This window comes from Musa acuminata, chromosome BXJ2-8 (assembly GCF_036884655.1).
Source record: "Musa acuminata AAA Group cultivar baxijiao chromosome BXJ2-8, Cavendish_Baxijiao_AAA, whole genome shotgun sequence".
In the NCBI taxonomy this organism is placed as follows: domain Eukaryota; kingdom Viridiplantae; phylum Streptophyta; class Magnoliopsida; order Zingiberales; family Musaceae; genus Musa; species Musa acuminata.
The window spans coordinates 53,097,403-53,120,957 of record NC_088345.1 but is presented as its reverse complement, the minus strand read 5'-3'; the positions used below and the strand labels follow the sequence as shown (position 1 = coordinate 53,120,957).

The 23,555-nt window shown below is 37.1% G+C and overlaps 2 protein-coding genes across 3 annotated transcripts; both read left to right on the top strand.

Moving 5' to 3' along the window:
• Nucleotides 1-1,219: 1,219 nt before the first annotated feature.
• Nucleotides 1,220-3,840, top strand: LOC135620260 (probable anion transporter 6). Of its 2 annotated transcripts, none has more exons than XM_065123086.1 (2): nucleotides 1,220-1,438; nucleotides 2,170-3,840. In XM_065123086.1, exon 2 carries the CDS (start codon nucleotides 2,272-2,274, stop codon nucleotides 3,610-3,612), a length of 1,341 nt encoding a protein of 446 aa, XP_064979158.1. In that variant the 5' UTR covers nucleotides 1,220-1,438; nucleotides 2,170-2,271; the 3' UTR covers nucleotides 3,613-3,840. The 2 variants fall into 2 exon arrangements, with proteins under 2 accessions (XP_064979158.1, XP_064979159.1); XM_065123087.1 differs by having other exon boundaries at nucleotides 2,118-3,840.
• Nucleotides 3,841-4,989: 1,149 nt separating this feature from the next.
• LOC135620259 (ubinuclein-1-like) lies at nucleotides 4,990-22,147 on the top strand. The gene is made up of 13 exons (XM_065123085.1): nucleotides 4,990-5,635; nucleotides 6,272-6,355; nucleotides 6,497-6,589; nucleotides 7,897-7,973; nucleotides 9,871-10,477; nucleotides 12,753-12,849; nucleotides 12,957-13,066; nucleotides 14,930-15,016; nucleotides 18,184-18,309; nucleotides 18,473-18,610; nucleotides 18,939-18,986; nucleotides 19,435-19,536; nucleotides 21,295-22,147. The coding sequence occupies exons 1-13, from the start codon at nucleotides 5,276-5,278 to the stop codon at nucleotides 21,787-21,789; spliced, it is 2,424 nt and encodes an 807-aa protein (XP_064979157.1). The 5' UTR covers nucleotides 4,990-5,275; the 3' UTR covers nucleotides 21,790-22,147.
• The last annotated feature ends 1,408 nt before the right edge of the window (nucleotides 22,148-23,555 follow it).

Sequence of the window (23,555 nt, the reverse complement as noted above, 5' to 3'; positions counted from 1 at the left end):
CATTGTTGGTCATACTTAAAAGAGTGTTTTAATGTGATGTGCGAGTGTGTTAATGCGCAGTTGGTAGACCATACTATATCTCGGGCTTCTTTTTCTTAGGTCACTTGCCTTGAGGCTGAAGATTAATATGGCAAGAGAAAAGCATGTGATAAGTGGTAGTATAATTAAAACCTAAAAGCTCTGAGACCATGCCAAGGCATCAATTCTAAAGTCTAGCTTTTATTACGATTTTAAGGTCAAATCATTCCAGTGCACTTGCAGGCATCCACTCTGGCCTCTTTCGAGCTCCCACGGATCAAGGAAAACGAAGATGACAACTCCAAGAAGCCATTGAAGGTGGGGAGGCAATCTTTAGTGTATGAACACCTTTTTGTCCCTCACTGATGGTCTGCTAGTGGCCAAGAGTGAGCCGCTACTGCTGCTGTGCCGCCCAGGGAATCTGGATGCGTTCCATAGTTGACTCCTTCAGGTCTCGATCTATCGCAGTGAGATATACATGGCAGACGACCTTATGGATTCTGAACAGGGCCTCCTAGCATTTGCGTTCTATCTGTTAAAAGAGTCAACCCCTGTCATGACAGCATTGGCTCCTCCTCCTGCATGTCGAAGGTCAGGTTAGCAGGATAAGATGGCCCTTGTTCTCAGCCATATGATGATACGCCATGGCGGTACGACCTCCGGTCGTCGAGGATCATGTAGAGTTGGATCTGGGTGATGGTGAAAACACAGGAAAAGCAAGCTGGCTTGAATCTCGAGGCAACCATTGAATGGTTGAAGTGCTCCGAGGGTTGCGGTCTGGAGACTGACGAAGGCAACTACTGATGGAGGACGAAGAAGTTGCTTTTTGCTGATGACTTTTAGGTTCTCGATCTCAATGCCAATGCTGACAAGAGGCCACAAAGGTCAACAGTCAATCACTGCAAGTAAATAGTGACTATGATCTTTAGAGCATTCGTCCGATAGATAGGTAGGGTTGTGCAGTAGGCAGAACATGGAGTTGCTGCAGCCAGCGAAACCATGGTTAAGATGGGATTCTTAGTGACTGTTTCCAGGTGTCAATGAGCATAAAACAGGGAATGTTGTCATACGTCATAAAGAGAAAGAAATAAATGACAAGAGGACAAGGATAGTGACGTCATCGGACGCTCGAAGCGAGGCTGGCCGAGCATTCGATAAATGGGCTGGGCGGGCCAGCGCCCCTGACTAGGCCGAGCCGAGACTAAGTGGAGCCAGATGGGAACGGTCACACCGTAACCGAACACCAACCCCCCACGCCCGCTCCCGCCTACCCCCCCGGCGTGCGCGCCCGTGCCCTAAACGCAGCGGCGGTGAAACCTTTCTCCCCAGCGACTGCGGCGTCTCCTTCGCGAACGGCTGCTGTCTTCCTCTCCATCGGCGAATGGCGTAGCATTGGCGGCGGCGTCATCTTCCCCTCCCGGTATATCTCTCTCTCTCTCTCTCTCCATTCGCCGTCGCACACTCCCTTCTCCTCCCTCCTCCCCCGTTCATCACACCCCCCGTCTTCGCGCCTCGTAGCAGCCTCCCTTCCCCGATCCCTCCTTGCTCTTCCTATCACTCTTCCCCCTTTCGTCGCAGCTTTCCCCCTTCTCCGACGCCATCCCTTCTCCCTCTTCCCCCCGTTCATCTCAAGGTTTAGCGCCTAGCGCCTTTTGACTACACTGCTTGACACAAGATAGAAACCAAAATTCCATTTCAAATCAAGAACAGAGCATGCTTTTTCTCAACAAGGGTTTCCATCATATATCTAGTAACAGTAAGTCAATTCTAGGCACATGAAGTTCCTGATAAAATGATATCTTTTTCTTCCTTTGTTTACTCATAAATCTATCACAAGATAATCTTCATATGTATCTGTTCGACCTTTAATTTGAACTTAAAATAAACACAACTAATCACATTTGAGAGAAAATGACAAAGGAAGTGAAAATTAGTTGACCTTCCATGACTCAAACTTGATGTAGCATGAATCTTAAGTTTTTTCTTGCATCATTTTTTATGTTTCTTTATTATTAAATTTAAACAAGTTCAGAGATGTGCCAAATTCGAGCTTCAAATTGCAGAAGTTTTTGATATATAGCGCAATTCTTATTGTTCAGATGATACAATTTTTATCTAATGGATCAAGAAACGGATATTTGATTTCTTCAGAACTCATCAGTCTTAAGAAGAAGCAAAGGAGCATCATGGCGAGTCAAAGGACACAAAACATCAGAACGCATACCGCATGATTTAATTGGATATTGAACTGATATGGCAAGAATGTTGTTTCCGAAAAGGTACATTATTGTCCTTCTGACCTTCATATGTACAAATGTTTGCTATATCGAGAGAATAGGCTTCTCCATTGCTTATACTTCAGCTGCAAATGCTGCCGGCGTGGATCAATCAATCAAGGGCTTGATCCTTTCGGTATTTTATTATGGGTATGCCCTGTCACAAATACCTGGTGGTTGGGTAGCACAGCATATAGGTGGAAGGCGTGTTCTGCTCATGTCCTTTGTATTGTGGTCTCTGATATGTGCTGTGGTTCCACTAGACCCTAATCTTGTCACTGTACTAGTTGTAGCTCGCCTTCTTGTTGGGGTGGCACAAGGTTTTATTTTCCCTTCTATTCACACAGTTCTGGCGCAATGGGTCCCACCTTTCGAGCGTTCCCGTTCTGTATCACTAACAACTTCAGGGATGTATCTAGGTGCAGCAAGTGGTATGCTGCTTCTTCCAAGTTTGGTAAAATACAAGGGTCCCCAGTCAGTGTTTTTGGCTGAAGCTGCATTGGGTGCCATTTGGACCTTTCTTTGGTTCAAATTTGCTAGTGATGCACCCCGTTCAGATCATTCTAAAGCTACATCTGCTGGTTTTGGGCATGTCTCATTGCCAATTACAAAGTCTGAAGACAACAAGGTGGGCTTGCAGAAGACCATTATGCAAAATGGTTCTGTCCATGTTGCTAAAATTCCATGGAAATCAATTACATTCAGTTTACCTATATGGGCAATAGTTGTGAATAGCTTCACATTCCACTACGCGTTATATGTGCTGATGAATTGGTTACCGACATACTTTGAGCTTGGCCTTAAGCAAAGTCTTCAGGAAATGGGATCTTCCAAGATGCTGCCTTACCTTAATATGTTTATATTTTCCAACATAGGTGGAACTGCGGCAGACTATCTGATCACTAGAAGGATCTTATCTGTGACTAAGACCCGCAAGTTTCTGAACACACTTGGATTTTTGGTTGCTTCTGTTGCCTTGATAGTCCTTCCGTCGTTCAGAAGCTCCACAGGGGCAGTATTTTGTTCTTCAATCGCTCTTGGTTCACTGGCACTAGGAAGGGCTGGGTTTGCAGTGAATCACATGGATGTAGCTCCGAAGTACGCAGGTATCGTCATGGGAATCTCTAACACTGCAGGAACTTTGGCTGGCGTGGTTGGTGTTGGCGTTACAGGAAGGATCCTGGATGCTGCAAAGAATGCTAATGTTGATCTTTCAAGTTCTGAAAGTTGGAAACCAGTTTTCTTCCTTCCAGGATGCTTTTGCATCGTCAGTTCCTTCATATTTTTAATATTCTCGACAGGAGAAAGAATTTTTTAGTAATAAGGTTTCTCAGTGGCAACATTTATGTTACTTGCACAAGTATTCATTTTAACAGAAATTCCTTCTAACTTATGATGACTTTTGAGGTCATAGATAAAATATAATATACAGAAGAAGAATGATTGAATTACACAGTTTTGTCCTGATATTCTTAGGATCAAAATTTACGATTTACTATGGATGTTATAGAAATGCTATGTGTATATAGTAAATTGCATGTCATAATTTCTTGGTTTGTTGGCAATGATGTGGCATCCACATGTGTTTGTGCGACACAAATGTAGATATTGGTGGACTATAGTAAGAGGCTATAATATCTGCTCCATGCTGCTTTTGGGCAATTCAATTAGATGGTACAGTCTGCATGCACTACATTAGTGGTATCTGCTTTAGGGTGTCGAATTCAGAACATACAGGAGATACAGAGTGTCACTAAATGACACAGAATCATGTGTAATCTTTACTTTCATTTTTTTCTCCTTTTTATTCTCTTTGTTGCAAATTCTTACACTTGAATGCTTTCAATGTAAGAAGAGGGGAAACAGGAGGAATTCAGAGCACTCATGGAAAATCTTCTGTACTCCCTCGCGATCATCTTCTCATACAATAGAATTGGTATTGATTTTTGTTATAATTGAATTTAAATGAATTGGAGTTTGTATAGGTCAATTAAAATTGAATTGGAATGAACCGAAAATGGATTTTGCTTTCAGGGTTAAAAAAAAAAAATTCTTCAGTGATTTTGAATAATTTTATACAATCTAAATTGGTAAAGACAATAAATAATAATTAAAATGGATATCCATTGATGTGTTTCATCACCGAGAAATAAAAATCGTTGGATTTCTATCAATCAAGAAAATAACATTGATTTTCTTTAATTTCTATATTCAGAGTTCAGAATTATTTGCCAACCACTTTTACCAAAATAGATCAACCATAAACAAAAAGCGTCTATATTGCTTGAGTAATTAAAATTGCATAAGTTACACAAAAACATAAGCCTAATTAATATACACGTATTTACATGTTTAAATAATACATGTATGCAAATATATTGGTTTCCCGGAGCTTGTTACGTACATACGTACTCACTCTTAGTATGTTAGGTTTCTCGAATAGGAGTGAGTGCCAATAAATACATGTCTTCCTTGGTTCCCGATCCCATTAATTACGTAAATATTATAAGACAAACTAATATTTGCTTTAAATATATTTTTTTTTATTTATCGTACTACATAATTAATTAGTGAGTAATATTAAATTAAATAAAAGTTAAATATATTTTTGTATGATATAATATTTTTTTGGATACCCAAACGAGTACTCGAGAGTCTGATTTAAACGGTCGGTAGACACGAGTATTAAAGCGCTTTCTGCACGCATCGCTTGTTGCCAGAGGAGGGGATCCAAACCCAGTCCAACGCAAGGCGGAAAAAGGAGAAGGATTGGATTGGAGTCACTGCAACAGCGCCACATTTATGTCCGATTAAGACCATTCTTCGCACCGGACAATCCCGCGCGGCGCCCCCTGTCCCGCTCCGTCCCATCCTGCTTTGCGCGAGCGAAGGGGATCGATCCGATCCCTTCCCCCCATCTCCGGAACCCTAATCGATCCTCTGCATCGCGTATGCCTTAGGAATTCTCCTCCGCGCTCACCATGGAAGACCAGAAAGGAGCCGCGGTTAGGGCTTCCTCCTCCTCCTCCTCCTCCGCCGCGGCCGTTGCTGCCCCGGCACCGCCGCCTCCGCTTCCCGCGCTGGCCCCGCCCCCTCCGGCGCCGCCCCAGTCCTCATCTTCTTCCGATGTCGCCGCCGCCGCCGCTGCGCCGAAGGAGGAGCCGCTGCCGCCCGCAGACGGGGGCCAGAGGGTTCGGTTCTCGGTGGAGCTCAAGCCCGGGGAGACCACCATCGTCTCTTGGAAGCGGCTGCTTAAGGAGTCCAATAAAGGGGGCGGATCCCTTCCAATTGCATCCGTGGCCGAGCGGCCTCTTGCTGTCCAAGTCGGAACAGGTGGTCCGGTAGGGTTTCCCCACCTCCACCAATTTAGTTTTTCTTTTCCCCCTTCTTCTTGTTTGATCGTTCTTGCAAATTTTAGGGTTTGTCCCGTTTGTAAGGTGCTTTCTCTGCTGCCGTTTGGATGGTTGACTTTTGTTGATTTAGTTATGGTGTTTGCAATGTGCTACCTGACATCCATGGCATATGCAATTTCCTCCAATTGGTTCAACATTGCCCGTTCTTTTAAATAACATAGACATTTTCTTGTTCTTCAGCCTTGTAGATGATCAATTGCTAGTGAATACTATATTATACTGTTTGCATCTCCATGGTTTCGGCTCCAGCCATAGCCATAAGCTATGTTTTTAAGGTTTTTTTGCGGATACTATAAATATTGTATCCATGAATATTGGAGATTTGGATTGTTATAGAAGAGTTATGGTTTTTTACTGAAGTACTCATGTGCAACTATGAGAAAGCCATGTTTCGTGCTTGAGCTTTATGTATATCTAGTACATTTCTTTTTTCGTCTATATGCATGTACATAAGCACAGCAATGTGCCAAATATGAGGGTGATTTGTGATCCTTGTATAATTTTATGTGTATTCTATATCATTGTTGAGAATTCTTTATAATTTGTCGTATTGTTGGAGTTCAGCCTGCAGAAAATGAATTAAAAGATGCAGTTCCACCTCCAAATCGTTTTAGTGCAGTTATTGAGAAGATTGAACGCCTATACATGGTATGAAAGGCTTCTTATGTTCAAATTTTTTGGTCAAATGGTTCGTGAAGATTATGAGTTCTGAATTGTTGCTCTTTCACTTATAAATCTTTCTGTTTGTGGTCTGGTGTCTTTGCTGATCATGCAAGTTTTTTGATCCAGGGCAAACAAAGCAGTGATGAAGAAGAACTTGATGATATTCCAGATGACGATCAATATGACACCGAGGATTCTTTTATAGATGATGCTGAGTTGGTTGGTGTTGTTTACCTTTTCATGAATATCATTGGCATAGATAATGGTTAGATTTTATAAACTATTTTGTTATTAGATCCAGTGACTGGTATTTGCATCGTTGCTAAACTGCACATTAAGGAACTCCTTTATTTGGTATTTTCTAATAGAATCACTAGCTACTTGCTTGGAACAAAAGAAGTTAAGTCATGAGGGTCTGGATCTTTTCTTTTTTGGGGTTTTGAACTTAAATGCTATAGAATCTGGATAGTGGGAGCAACAAGGATAGACAAGCCCTACATCACCTGGACATGTTTCTTTTTGAGGCTATGCTATCTGTATCCTAGATTAGCTGAAAAGTCAACTTCTTGGTCATGTTTCTCCCTATGCTGAATATTTCTAGCAAGAAGCACCTCAGTTCTGGGCATAGAAAAGTGATTGTTTTTCTGATGCTTTCTCTTGAATAACTTGCAATTGCAAATATCATGAGATATCTGTTTTTTTTTTTTTTTTTGAATCTTCTTCTTGAAGAACTGAGCAAGTTTTGAGACCAGTTCCATGTGTTACTGGGTGAGAAGTGGAAACACCTGTCACATTGTCACTTCCACCTGTGGCCTCATCCTTCAGGTTCCAGTTTTGGTAGTTTAGGCTCTAGTCTTGTAGTTTTCTTTCGGTGGATTTATGTCTTAATAGTAAATACTATATATGTTTATATTCCAACTTAAGAAAACTATATGTACTACTGTAATAATAACAACTAAATAAATCTGAAGCTTTTATTAGCTTGATGATGATAAGAAATTATCTCATTTTTGGTGATCCAATATTAGCTGATATCGGTTTTGAAATTGAGTTAATCGGTAAATCTCAGATTTTCTCAACATTTTAAATCAGGTTGACCAGTAAACAAACTGTTTAACAAGAAGTAGTTTGGTAAGATCATAAGACCTAACATTATGCATTTTGTTTCCTAAAGGATTTAATTGCCTGGGATAATACTGCGACACCAATAATTTTCTTGAAATATTTGGCATTTAAGAATTCTAATGTTCTACAATATGACTTTCAGGTTTTTTTAAATCTCTAATAAGTGTTTGGTTTCACTATAATGCATTAAGCAGAGAGTGGATGTCCCTCCTAGCTGTTTCTTACTTCGGAGCAACCTGATGGATTGACACATCTTAATCTGTTGCAACTATCCTATAATATGCATCTATGATGATTTGTGTGAACGTGCAATTTATTGTTTAGTTGGATCTCATGGCTTTCATTTCTTGCCAATTGTACTGGTTTAACATTCAATTTTCTAAGAATTGCTTCTATTACAGGATGAATATTTTCAAGTGGACAAAATGTCAACCAAGCATAATGGATATTTTGTCAATAAAGGAAAGTTAGAGCAAATGTAAGTTTCTCCCACATGGTTTACTTTTACGATTGTCAATAAAGTTAGAGCATTTCTCTGAGCTATTTATCCTTTTCTGGGGCTATTATTTTGCTGATTTGAAAGATATTGGTTGTGTTGGAGCTATGATCTCTTAACTCGTTGTTTTGTCTAACTGATATATTCAATGTTTTTTTTGTATATATTCACATTAATCTTTTACAGTTGGTAGATTTTCTAGTGTCTGTCTATTTATGTTTTCTTGGAAGAGCAATTTATAGTTGGTTTTAGACCTTATAACTGCATAATCATTTTTCTTGTCTCTGTTATATAGCCAGTATCTCAGTGCTGATTGGCATGGTCGAAGTGTACCATGCCATAAAGTATTGGCACTTGCGTTCTGACTGCATTTTTTTGAAAATAATTATAGTCCTTTCATGTTTTGTTGTTGTCATTAAGATTTTGTCCATATATTAGGGGTATTATATAATTCCAAGTAACACTGAGATTTTGATGAGGGGAAATGGAACAGTTTTCACTTGTTTCAAAATCTTAGCTTTGAAGTTTAACTTCCCAACTAAACATCTCCAAAAATTGTCATGTTTTTCAGTGATTAATTGAATTTTCCATTAACATTAACTTAGGCTAATTAAAAATGATTGTTATGGAGTGATTATGGAGATGAATAGAGGGCAGACCTTGGCCTTATGGTAAGTTTGCTCATTTATGATTTGAATGAGCAGAGTTATAGTCACAAAAAGAGTCTCTTTGCCTTTTATTGCAGGGCTGCATATGTTGACCCTCTCCAAAGTCCAAACCCTACGTTGGCGAGAACGCTGATCACTAGGCCACTAATTTGCTACTAATTTCAGGGCGTGAATATAGGTAGGATGCAATAGTTTTGCATATGAGGAGTGATCCAGTGATGGTGGTTGCCAATTTCCTAAAATGCAGTATGCAGTTACATTATTACATTGCATAGGGCCTATGTTTGTAGTCTGACTGCATATATGATCCATGGTGGCATAAATATTGGGTTATAAAATTATATTTACAATTGTATATAACTTTGCCATAGTGTATGTGGTTTGCATAAAGAATATGTGGTTTTTACTTGTGGTTTATGTTTCCTCCTTGATATTCTTATACTATTAAATTATTTGGATAAAATAAATAGCATGTACTTAATATTTTAATCACACCTGCCTTAGCATGTTGCCGTAACGTATCAATGATATCTCTTCATAAGTACTTGCTTATAATCAATCAATGTACATTTTGAATATTTTAATATCTATTGCATGTGTACCTCCTGTCCATGTACACACCCATATTGCTTCTGTGCTATGCCCTTGATGGCCCACATATTGAGGCCACATTTTAGAAAATCGGTTGTTGCATTTGTTTATTATATTTTATTTTTTCCCAGACTTTAAACTTAAACTAATATGCAAACATCAAGAACTGGTGGTTCTTCTATAATTTCTTTGCCTCCTCTTTGCATTAAATTTTGTCGGTAATATAATTTGATGATTGTGCTGGTTGAAGGATTAATTACATTTGCATTTATGAACTTGTTAGCAAGCATCTCTCACAAAGTTAGTTAATTGGACAGCAGAAGGTCCTCCACATATTTAAGATGACAGCTGTCGTTGCCAAAATATTCTTGTTTATCTGGTTTGTTTTATCATCAGCCATCATTAGCTTATTTGCTTTATTTTTCTATATTGCCTGAAAATTGAAGTTCAAGCCAACTTATGGTCTGACCTATCTGAAATTTTTCTTTCAAACAAGATTTTAGTAAGTGCGACCATTCACTATGTCCCCTTTGATAGTATCATCTAATATATGTAAAAACTTATTTTTGTTTGTGGATGATCAACATCCAATTCATGTGTTTTTTTTTTTCTGGTTTTAGTGAGCCTAGCTCATCACCTAAAGAGGCACCTAAAAGAAGAAGAAGAAGGGACTCCACAAAACTGCACAGTGATGGTAGTCATGTTCTTGTTCCTGGTGGCCCTGCTAAAGTTGGCAGTATGCGCATTAAAGATGCTGCTAGGAATGCACCAGTGATGGGAAGGAAACCAAGTCCTGCTAAAGTTTATGCTCCATATGGTGAACATTACAGTGAGGAAGGCAGGAGTTTAAAGTATAAATCGAAAACCACTACAACGGTCTACAAAAGGAAATCTGCTGATTTCACTATTAAATCAGAGGAACAATCAACCATGAGAGTGCCAAATAAGGATGTTTTACCACTACCTTTGGAACTAAAGGATTTCGATAAGCATAAATCTGGGGTCCTTGCATCCGAAGACACTACTCATAGGGCAAGTGTAAGTCATTCATTTGACCCCTTGTACCAAGCATCTCGCAGTAAAGTTCAAGTAGAATTTCAGCCAAAAAAATTGCTAAAAAGTGAAACTGGAGAAGTGTCAGCTAAAATTCGGCGTAAGGAGAAATATGGCTCCAGCAATTTTCCTGCTATGAACTCTTCTATGAGTGTGTATCCTATGCATGCAGTGGTGAGTACATCTCTTTTCAAAAATCTTTCAGTATATCCATTGCATTTTTAAGGAATTCACTACTCTTCAACTTGCTTTAACTTAGTTTTTAGTGTTTTCTTTTTCTTTTTTATTAGTGTCAGGAACTCTAGATAGTATCGATCTGACTTCTTGAATTTCTAGTTAAACTTGTTTGCTGTCTTTAAAAGAAATTCATATGTGAATGTGACATATGTACATAATCTCAAGTTTATAATCCTGTTAGTTGCTGATGTGCAGATAGGTAAATTTAAATTTTGAAAGAAAGACTTAACTTGATCATTACAGAAAGAGAAGTTCCTGAAACCAACTAGTAATCTTTTACTATTTGTGTTGGTCAAAATACTAACATTAATTGCTGAAGGAGAAATGGAAAAAAGTTATCTGGAAAATTTGAGATATGTAGAGTGTAACATAGTTTCTTGGTGATTGTGCAACATTTTATATGTTGTCTTCAATGAATTCTCTCTTCCTTTTGGTCATCATTTTCACAAGGAGGTCATCGCTCTTGATAAAATCTCATTCAAACCTTTCATTGTTGTGCTGATATGATACAAGCTCATGTAATAATTGACAAGAACATCCTGCCTTGTTGTTATCTTAAGCTTACTACATATTCTCCCTTTGCTATATTGCTGATAATAAAAAGGGTTCAAGGAATTTATCTAATTTGATCATTAGCAAGATTCGATTAAAATAGAAAGGATAAGGATATTCCTAGCTTTCAATTGTACGATTGTCCACTCCCTCTGTATTCCTCCTCTCTTCCACTAAAGCCTCAAAACCTCTTCTTCTTTCTCAACCATTTGCCTCTCTTCCTATACATTCATGTCTCCTTACCTGCATTTTATTTAACATATGACACAGTGATCATTATTCTGATGGGTGAGGCATTTTCTTGTTTATTCAGCTAAATGTGTTATAAATACAGGATGTTTTGTTTATGTAACTGCTACTTAAATCAAGTTGTTATATAATTTTATTTTTGGTGTGATTAGAGCAGGTTACTAAATCCATGGCCAACTTGAAGTAAACTCAATGCTATTTATGTCGGTTTACTAAATTAGAGATATGTATTTCTTAGTCATGGAATTAATGGCAAATGTTAGAATTTTAAGTAGAGTGGGAAATCCTGGGGGCAAAATGTAACGGCTAGTAGTGTGAAGCTCAAAATGTACATGAAAATAGACGGTTTAAAATGAAAAATTTTGTTCCCCTTTTTTGTTGAAAATTTATAAGGATGATCAACTATGCTGAAACAATTGGTATATGCACTTAAGCCTTTAATTAATGGTTGCCCATCTAGAACTTTATTGAATTATTATGACTTTTATATAAAGAGATGATTCTCTTTTAATTTTTAATATTATTCTTTTTATCAAAGAGGGAGTAACTCTTGAACCTAATGATTTTTGTTCTTAAAGTAAGTGGTACATTTCAATTCCTGCATTACTATGAAGCAAGATTACGAGCACAAAGAGAACTGCTTTAAAAATTTGCTGTATATCTTTAAATGGCAATCCCTTTCTTTACGAAACAAGTGAGGTCCTAGCGTTAGTCTCATACTCTAGTATTACATGCTCTTTTAGGTTTTACTCTGAAAATTAATCCATATCAACTTTTAAGTCGGTATAACTTGAGTGACTACTTTGTTATCAGAATAAATGTATTAGTGGGGCAAAAGTTTTAATTGTACATATCTGCTAAAATTTGGTGAGTCAATCAGATAAGGGAAGAATGCTGGACCTTATTGATGTCTTAGTGGGTTGTTCTTTCTTGATTCTCTCGAGAGGTGATGAATCTTAAGATTGGCAAATATTATATGTTGGTATGCTTGTAGCTGCAACCAAAGGTTTACCATTATGTTTTGCATTTTCAGGGACATTTTTTTCATTAAAATAGACACTGAAAATCCCCAATCACGGTAAACTGGAGTTCCTGAAAAATCAATTATTTTGTAGAACTAGTGATTGTAGTAAGTCATGGTGGTCATAATAACCGTTTAGCTGCCCCATGGAACAAGTGAATTAGATCTTATAGATGACTGCTTATATAGTTATCATTTGTTGTTGTTTCAGTATAGTTTTGATGAAGCAATTTGTTAAAAGGTTCGAAGCAAGTTGTTTCTACTGTTACTGTTGCCCCTTCAGTTGTACATACATCCTATTGTTCACTATCTGAGGATGGAAATGTTTCTTTTTGATGTGCTGTATTATTTTATCTTGGTTGCTATTTGATCTTTGATCCATTGCTGCAGCAACCATCCACAAGGGTGAAAGAAAGTTCCTCCATGAGGCCTAAAGGGACCACACTTGAACGGGCCATCCGTGATCTTGAAAAGATAGTGGCTGAATGTATGCATTCGAGAATTCATATTGCTTACTTGTTAATAAGAATTCCCTTATGCGTAACCTCAATAAGTATTCTTTTAATTATTATTAATTTGGAATTACCTTTATAGGTAGACCACCAAGTCTTGATGTTCATGAGGTGGATCCTGCATTTCAAGGCATTAAGAGAAGACTTCCGCAGGAAGTAAAGCAGAAGCTTGCTAAAGTTGCAAGATTATCGGTATTGCTGAATAACCTTATCTATATTTATCACATTTAGTGCTATCTCTGATGACAAGCATTGCTACTATTTGATTGTGAACTTGATGGCTTCACGCTCAACGGTCCTGGGTTCACTTAAGTCATTTGGTGGGAATTAGGAGTGGTGATTCCTACTTGTTAGAAGAACAGGACTTTCTACTAAGTGCTTTTGTTTTTGAAAATCATCCGGCAATTTCCTCTGTTTGGTTCATACCATACCTATTATTTTGATTGTACCTGTTGATATATTGTCGGTAATTACTTCCCTGTTTTCTCATTCTAACCTGAGTCAGGAACCCCTTCCCCCACCCCCACCAGCCACTTTCACCCCATTTTCCCCTTTTACACTCGGTCTCTCTCAAATTTATTGCATACCTTCTGGTTTTCCACTTTAACCCAATTGAAAAATCTCTTCCTTCGTGATGAACTATTTACTTTCACCCTATTTTCCCATTATATGCTTAATCTCTCTCAAATTTACTTCCGGAACTCTGAATTTCCCTCAAATCTTAGCAAATTAAGGATCAAAGTCAAGAAAGGAGTGGTATTTATCTTCAGACCTTGGTAAATCTGAAATTAAAATAAGTTTTTTTTGTTACTTTCTCTTGATTAAATCTTTGTACTTAGATTTTTCACCTTAATATTAAATTTTTTTCACCTCATGTCAGGCTTCATCTATGCAAATATATCTTAGATCTAACTAAATTGAAGTTGGAGAAGCTCATATCTGATCGAGTTCTCTTTGAATCCATTTGAGATTTTGTGAATTCGACCTAGATCCACATGATCCTCATGGACTGGGCCTAGTAGATATAGGCTAAATGTATATGGATCTAGGCTAGGTCACATGGATCTGGCCTTGGCTTGCCTAAGATTCGAATAAATCTAACCTGGATCTGTGCATATCTACCGTAGATGCATGTGAATCTCTCCTTGATATGTGTAGATGTAGGCTAGATCTGCATGGATCCATCCCAGATCGTTGCAAATCGAACATAGATCACTAAAATTAGTAGCTTTCAGCTATTCCTGAATTTTCCAAGTTCATGGGGCTGTGAAAATGGTGTCAGAAAGCTCTTAGATCTCAGCATAGTAGACAGTAAAGATGTCGGCTAGATCTGCATGGATTCAGCCCAGACTGTTGCAAATCCAACATAGATCACTAAAATTGGAAGTTTTCGGCTATTGCTGAATCTTCTAAATTCATGGGGCTGTGAAAACGGTGTCAGAAAGATCTTAGATATCAGCCTAGGAGACAGTGAAGAAAACTCAGGTGTAAGTTGAAATTGCATCGATCACTTGGGTTTTTTTTTTTTACAAGGTAACCAAATCTACTTATCATTCTTCTATTTTCTCACTTTCTAGAATTTTCTGCTTTCTTGTTACGGTCCTTTACTACCTAGATGTTGTAAAATATTTTGACTTTAGGTTTTCTTGAGAAAATACTGAGACGTGAGCAAGAACCAAATAGTCAAAATACATAACAATTTTGGGCAATTTTGATGACTTTTTTGAGGCTGTGAGGTATGAATGTCTAAATAGCATACGTCTTTCTAGTTATATTTTCATAAACATAAATTATGAGTCAGACCTGGTACTCTTGAGCACATCCATGATCACATGGCAGACCCTCATATTTGGGTTTATTCTCTTCCCGTGTGTATATCCCCTAAAGTATCCTCTTGGCTTCTTAACATCATATCAGACAAAAATTACTCCACAGATGTAATTGGGCCAGGATCTACAGATTCCTTGATTACTAGTTATGATTTGACAAATTATTTTGCTTTTCTATTGAAATTTTTGACAATACAAAAGTGAATGGTTCTCTTTGTTATTGCAGGCAAGCCAAGGTAAAATTTCTGAAGATGAGTTGATTGATCGACTTATGGGCATTCTAGGTCACCTAGTTCAGCGCAAGACACTGAAGGTAATTTCAGAAAATCTGAAGCTCTAAATATCGTCATTGGCTAATCATGATGAACTAAATTTTCCTATATTTGTTTTACCTGGATTATGCTAGTCATGAAGCTTCATCTTGCATGTTCTGCACGAGGTTGTCGATGCTCCATACATCGATCTGTGCTGTTAATTTTAATTAATCTTCATTGAAACGTTTGCTATTCTTCTTTCAATGTATGACTGAACTTTATTTGGTTGTTCCATAGTCATGATTCTAACTTTTTGCAATCATTTCATGCCTGGTTACATGGATTAGCTAATTTGGTATGCTGCACATGGTTTAAGTTGAGGTGCTTAGCAGCTTTTTTTGTAGAACTGTATGCCTTTTTGTTTAATCAGCACAAAACCTTTTATGATAACCATAGGCAAAATGACAATCAAGAAATGACTGCAGTTGCGATAAATTCTTGAGCAATGATTTCCACTTTCTTGAAGTTATCATACGACAAATTAGTCCTCCCTGAAGTGTTAGGACAACTGTAGTATCTGTAGTTCATGAACTCACCAGCCATCTAATTGCACTATTACAAGCCAAACCAAGTCAAATAGTATAGTGAGAGCATGTTAAATATGAATTATATTATATAGCTAAATAATATTATCATGCAAGTATAGGAAATTATATCAAACGATTCAAACCCCATAATTTGATGAAATTGGATCGAGTTAGGAAATTTCTGAAAGAAAATTTGATTTTGCGATCTGATTATCTGAATTATGCTAAAACACCATTCACATTTATGGTGGCATATTCTTTGTCAAAGAGGCAAACATCAATATTTGTCTTTGGTGCTGAGTCCAACACCATGATTGTGAAGAATGTCATGAATCAAACACAAATTATACAAGTCAAACACCTCATATACAGTTATAAGCCAATTCCATGGCATTATGCTTGCACTGGTTAGTTGTTAACAGTTTTAGGTTCTGGATGACAGACTATGGCAACTGCACAAGCATCATGAGAGTTGAGATCACAAATAACTTGCACAGTTTTATTAAATACAGACAGAGAAGTGTTAGGATCACCAATGTAGGTCGAACTATACAAGCACACCAACGATGACAATAATCAACAGGATTCATAATAGACTAATAATTTTCAAAAAATTGACTAAACAATGATGGATTTGGATTTGATTTCAAACAATAATTCAAATGAAATTTTAAAATATCAACCATGCTCGCTACTGTAAGGTATATGCACATGAACAGTGGAGAAAATAAGGATGTGAATTGCAGAGCAAAGGAACTGTTTTCACCAGGGTTTAAGTCTCAAATACTGGATCTGTACTAGCTGTTGGCCAGACCAGTACAGGTTCAGCCCATAGGAGTACACTAACACATGATATTTTGATCGTGTTGTGGTACTGAGGAGGGAGAGGAGGAACCATAGAGGAGGCAGAGGAGACAAAGGAGAAGAGGAGAGGACTAGGAAGAGGAAGAGAAGTATTGATCAGCACAAGTAGCAATTTGGGAGGCAGGTGGCTTATGGGGTGGGGCTCAAGGTTGAGAGAGAACCACCCGAAAAGGGCTGGAGTCCAGGCGGTTTTTCAACCCATGGATTTCACATTGACTAAAATTTGTATGATGTCTTCAAATGTGAATGTTGGAGGATGAATCCTAGAATACCTAGAGCTAAAACAACACCTTTGATGTATCTGCCCAAAAGCTGTGATCAGCGTTTCCATAAGTTCACCGGAGACAGGTATCTCTTCTGCACAAATGCAATTCTCACATGCTGCGCTGCTAGGTGAGGAGGTTTAAACATCATATCTAGAAGCTGCATGGCTCAAACGAGGGAACAGAATGAAAGTTAGGTCAGTTCTTGATGGCAATCACTCAGTGCAATGTTGTTAGCTTCTCTAACCATTTTTACCACATTTGGGGCTCAGGAGTGTTCTTGTGGTTATAGACATGTGGGACTATTGCTGCTGCAATCTGAAGTTATGTTTAGACTGGGGTTGTGTATATCGAGTTTCACAGCTTACTGATTGACCAATCTGCAGGATGGGTCGGTTGATTGGTTGACCTCTGCAGCTCTGCCCCAATATATTTAAATATTTTGATATGCAAGAGTCTGAAGGTTCAGTTGATCACTCCTCAGTTGACTAGCACTGTTTTCTCTTGGAATTTAAGGGATTCAAAACTACTTGGAGGAGTTTCTAAAGACTATTCTCCTTGTACATGCTTTCCAAAAAAGAGAAAATATATAATATGCTGTGTATTATGCAGAATAATTCTGTTTAACATATTGCCTCACTGGTAAATAAGTTCTGTTTTTTTTTCTTGACTAAATAAGAATCTGATTTTCTTTTAATCATTCATAGTTTGCCCCACTGGTTTCTTTTCTTTCTTTTTTTCTCTTTTCATACTCTCACTCCACCAAAAATCAGATTGTAAGCTGTTTAGGAAGAACAGTAAGTGGAGATAACTGTTTAGGAAGAATAGTGAGTGAAGATATTGGTACTGCTTCCGAGCTTGGAGAACTGACTTTAAGGTAGTGTGATATCTTTCTTTACAGCATTTAAGAAGTTGATCTAATACCAGACTGCTACTGGTGTTATAAATATTTAAAACATAGACTAATACATCTCTAATGAGGGAGAGTTCTGCAAGGAGTCTGCAACTGTTAAAAACTTGATCTGAAGGCGCACTTTTGTTCAATTATTGCTCGTGAAATCTTGGCCAAAATGGAAGTTAGGAACATTAACTCTTTGCTTGCATACCATTTTTGATTTGTGAGTTTTGTTAGCTAGCCATTTGATCCAAGCTTAAAGGCTTCAGAAGACTAAACATACATTCGTTACAAGGTGTGCTAAGGAGCTTTGGTTAAATATTGTGTGGTAACTTACTTGTAGATTTAGTATATACAATTCCAATTGTTGTTGATAATACTTTATTGAGGTTCATTTAGTTTCTCTTGTTTCTTAAAGCTGATTACATTGATGACAGTTTATGAGCTAGTTTTCTTTCATGTTTTTGATGTATGCCATTACATTAATGGAATAAGAGTTGGTGCTTTTCTTCCATGTTGTTGATGGATTTTTTCTGGTTTTATGCACTATTTTGGTTCACTTCTAAGTTGTCCGGTATTTATGTTTTCCAGTCTAATAGATCATTTTCTTTTTGTAGAAAAATATGAGAGAGATGGTTGAGTTAGGTCTTTCAGCAAAACAACAGAAAGCTGATAGATTTCAACAAATAAAAAGGGAAGTCAATGAGATGATCAGAGCACGTGTCTCTCAGTTGAAGTCCAAGGTATGCTTATAGGTCATATTTAGTTGACTAGTGGACAGGCTAAATTCCTGATATCGAAATCGATTATTAATTCACAATTGACATGAACACAGTCTTACTTGTTTGCAATGAAATTTTGTTTCAGTTGCTTCCTGTTCTTCATTATGATGCGTTTCTTTGACAGTTGGCTGAGAAACAAGATGGTTCAGCTGATGATTTTCAGGAAATCAATAATGATGAAAGAAGAACTCTAAAAGGTAGATACAGTATGGATGCTGCACTAGAAGACAAGATCTGTGATCTCTATGATTTGTATGTTGAGGTACCAAACATAACTAATTTCATAAAGTCCTTTCATTTTGAGATGAAATTTGGATGCCAATTCATGTCAAAATAGGAGACAAGAAATAAGGAGTTTGGTTGAGGAGGGTACTTTGAGATGAGCTATTATATTATATGTAAAGCTGGACCTTTCATAGACTTCAAAGGCCTTTGTTAGAAGTTTTTGGCTTATCGAAGGTTATCATCCTAGTGTTTGTCGATCAGTTTTTTTTAATCTTGTCAAAAATTAAATGCCCTCATAGTCCAGTTTTTGCATAGGTTCTGGATGGACTTATTTTCTAAATGTTTTTATCTATGTTTTATTTCAGGGAATGGATGAAGACAAAGGCCCTCAAAGCAGGAAGCTTTATGTAGAGGTAGTGCTAATATCTCAAGGATTCTCTTGATTTGATATATAATTATACTATTTGTTTGTTGATCTCTTTTCATAGAAGTCTGCTTATATAAACTTTGACCATTTAATATAATTCATTTCTTCTGTCTTAGATTATTTGTTTAATTAAAATTGTGACTTCACCAGCAAATAATCCCTTGAAGCATTAAATGCTGATTGATTATTATTTTGCCCCCCCCCCCCCCCCCCCCTTTTTTTTTTTCCAAAATATTGATGTCCTTTCATATGCATATTTCTTTTGGTTGGTTATTCTTGAGAAAACACAGTTGCTCTATCACTCTTTTTTTTCTAAGGAAAAAACATTTTCTCAAAGTAAAGTTTGTTATCATAGTATCCTTTTTTTGCTTAGTTTCACGTTTAATTAGCTTGATTCTTACTTTTCTATTGACATGTTTATTCCTACTTGCCAGCTTGCAGAATTGTGGCCCAGTGGTTACATGGATAATGTTGGAATCAAAGATGCCATTTACAGATCGAAGGAAAGGAAAAGATCACTTTACAGGCAGCATAAGGTCTTGATATCTGGATTGATCTCTGTGACTTTTCTTTTAATTCTTTCCTTTGATTAACATTATGGGTTTATTAATTTGCATGTTCTTTGTGTAAAACAACTTGCGCATCAGTAGTATCTAATTTCTGCATTCTGTTGATTTTTAATGGTTAACGTTGTTACTGTAGTACAAACTCTCATTGCAGTAAAATCTTAAATGCCAATAATTTTGTCTTGTATAATTAGCAATTAACATATACTTGCGGTTTAAAATTGTTGTGGAAGTTGAGATATTCTTTGTACCTGAAGTTGTGATGGTCTATGATAAACATTGATTTTGCTAGTGATATTTACTAAAACTTGATTGATAATTTAATTTTAGACAGTGATTTAAAAAACGCTAGGTGCCTTTTGGCGCTAAGGTCCAAAAACGCCTGAGGCGCTAGGCGCTTGTCCGAGTAAAGCAAGACGCTAAAATATAAAAATATATAATATAATTATTTAAAATATTAAATAAAAATATGCTATTAAATTAAGAAAATCTAAGATACAAAATCATAATGTCACATTAACAAAAAGTTTCAAAATTCAAAATAATATATTATTAATTTAATAAATACAAATACTATTATTAGATACTGTTAATAGTATATAGAAGGAGAAGAAGGAAGAGGAGTGTAAGGGGGTGCTGACTGAGAAAAGAGGAAGCGGCAACGACAGCGGGAGCGGTAGTGTAAGGAGGCAGCAGCGATAGTGAGCAGCGGGAGTGGCAACGGCAACGAGCAGGGTTAGGGTTGGGTAGCGACAGCTAATATCGGTGCTTTAGTTGGTTCGATTGAACCAACTAAAGCACCGGAGACCCAACCAGACCTAAAACGTTGGTTCGGTCGCCTGGTTTAACCCAGGCGCTTGCCCAAAGCGCCTGGGCTTGGGCGAGTGCCCAGGCGGCGCCTCTTTGAAGCGCACTGCCTGGAAGTGAAGCGGGGCGCTCGGGCCTCGCCTCGCCTCGCCCGAGCGCCTAGGCGAGCGCCCGAGCGCCTTCTTAAATCACTGATTTTAGATATCCTAATCTACTTTCAAAACCTCAATAAATAATGTGAAAGTTGAAAATTTGACATTAAGTAGCAGGTAGTATAGTAACAGATTGCTTCTCATTGTGCCTGGCAGATTGAAACAGACTAGAGAGTGATGGGTCTGAACTTTGATCCTGTTGTACTTGTGGTTGTCTGAGGCTGTTGCATGTACAACATATTCTTTCCCTTTGCTAGAGAGCAGTATGCATTTGTCATGGTTTAAATGAGTTTGTAAAAATTTTTTAGCTGGGATGCGGCACAACTTAAATTTCTCAAGTCAGATAAAGAAATAAAAATCCTGCTCTTTGACTCAAGAAGATAGCTAATCAAATTATTTATGGACACAAACTTGCGAGTCCATTAAATATTTGCTATCTCTGTAGGAAGACCTCATAATGCCTTGTGAATTCTCAAGTAAATTTCAGATGCTTTTGATTTCACAGACGCTAAAGAATTCTCAAGTAAATTCTCAAGCCTGGGATATTATTCTAATCAGCAATGTTATTCTAACACCTAATAATTTTCAGCACTAAAGGTGTCAAATTTGTTACCAATTGACTGACAAAATACAGGGCATTTGTTATAGCTCTATTTCAGTTGATGCTTATCTAATGTTTACCCTTTTGTTTTCTTGTAAACCGTGAAAGTTGCAGTTCCGAGGCTTTTCCTTGTGCATAGAAAATGACATTTTCACGCATGCTGCTCAGGTTCATGATGAAGAGAGAATCAAGAGGAAAAAGTTGGCTTCTACAAAGAGAATAGACGAGACTAATCCAGCTGCTCAGCTACGAGCTGGACAGGAGAAGCCAGTCCCAGTCGTTGAAGGCACTGCTCGGTTTCTTGCTCCGTTGGACAAGCTAATTTCCAATCAACCTGCTGGTTCAACAGGAAGATCAATGGATTCTGTTCAACCTGCTGATTCTAGTCAACATACACTGAAAAATCCTGACAAGGTTAGAGTTGCTAACATGAGCACGAACCCGGAGGATGCAAGCAAAGCTTTTGTTGATGTAAAGAAAAAATTTAAGAGGAAGGCAGAATCAGAGTTGAGTGACACACACATTCATTCCCAGAAGGTTCCTTCTCAGCATATCACTGAGAAGCAGAAGTCGCCCAGAATCATGGATGACACAAATATGAGTTACCAACCGAAACCAAATCTCGAATTACCCGGTCCTACAGGTTCTGACCAGCCAAGCTGATTTGCTGCGACATAGGATTACATAAATTAGTTCAGGTTTTAGTTGTTGTTACCTTTTGTTTCTTGATTGTATGACCTTACATCTGATTAGTAGTCCTCTTAACATTCCGCCAACGAAACCCTTTGTGCTTGGCCACCATTTGATGCAACTACTGTCGCTATTTGGTGGTCCCTCTTTTTTCCTCCATTAACAGTTCATTACAAGTTATTATCTGTAGAAGCATTTGCTTTCGCGAGCTGCAACCTGTACATGTGTTATGCTTCTTCCCACCTTTCCGCAATAGCTGCCGCTTTCCCTATGTAACATGCTGCAACTTGACACATCTGAACATAAAAAGGGTCTGTCGCGCCATTTCTCTTTTTCTGTGCTCTAAGTGGTTGGAGAGCTTGTTTGTTGATTTCCTTTGATGTGATTTTAACTGGAGTTTTGCAAGAGAAATTAAGAAAATTCTTGATTACTTGAAAATTGTTGCAAATACAAGTTTTTTATTTATTTATCTTGCGGAGAATTTTGATTTCCGTGATCTATTGGGTTTGGTATGCACTTAGATGGTGTGTTTTGGCTATTATCATCAAAATGATATGTAAAGTCTGCATTATATTTCATTGATATTTAGCTAAGCACGTCGCTTCTGTAGATCTCTACAGATATTGATGCCATCTGCATTAGTATGGACTGTTGGGCTCAGCCAATGGTTTACTCATCTCGTTATATAAATGGTTATATTCGAAGATAGATATTTTAATTATTTTTATTACAAAATAAAAATTTTGAAAAAAAGAAGAACATAACAGTTAGTTAGTTTTGGCATTTTAGGAAAGAAAATACTTCAAAATCTCTTATTCTTTTCTGATTAAGCACTCATTTTGAAGTTTAAACCATATGCTCTTTCTCAAGCTCTCTCTTAAGCTCTTTTTGTTTCGATGAACTATCTATCGCCAATAATATTTATAGAATGATAAAAATAATTATAGAAGAATGTTATTTTATTTTTAAAAATTTTCTATTAGTTTTGATAATGCATCAACAAATATCGGAATTACAAGTAGTTTGTGATGATTTTTTTTTTTTCATGTTAGATGTGCCTACCATATTTTGAATTTATGCATACAAGATGGATTTTAATCTTTTAAAACTTTTCTTTCATTCTTGTGGCATCATCCATAAATAATAATAAAAAATAGGTCATATTTTATAAATTAAATGATAAAAGACCCAAAAGATTTCTTAGAGATGTTTCCACCCCATAGAATTCTACGTATAAATTATTAAAAAATATTTGAATATAAAAAATTATTATATATTTTTATGTCCATAATATTGGATTGTGTGAATGGATTAATTTTAAAAGTTTTTAATAATGCAACATATACTTTGTGCAGTGTTTATTATCCTACTGCACGTATTCTGTTAATTATTTATATTAATATTGTTAGTGCAGTACAAGAATATGAAAATGATGATGGTTTATACATGATGACATGACATGACATGACATGGCTATAAAACTAAAATTGATTAATTATTTTTAAAAAATTCTATCGGTTTATTTCGTTACATGTGGTTTTGATTCACATATTATATTAGATGACTTAAGCGATTATTTATCTATTTATTATCTAAATTTAAGAGTATATAGTATTTTCAATCTCAACGAAGTTTGCGATGCGAGGCAAATATTAGCAACTCCGGTGTTGATGAGAATTATCGAGCAATCCTTTCTTGTCGGAGAACGAATCTTAGGTGAAACGACATCAAGCGTAACC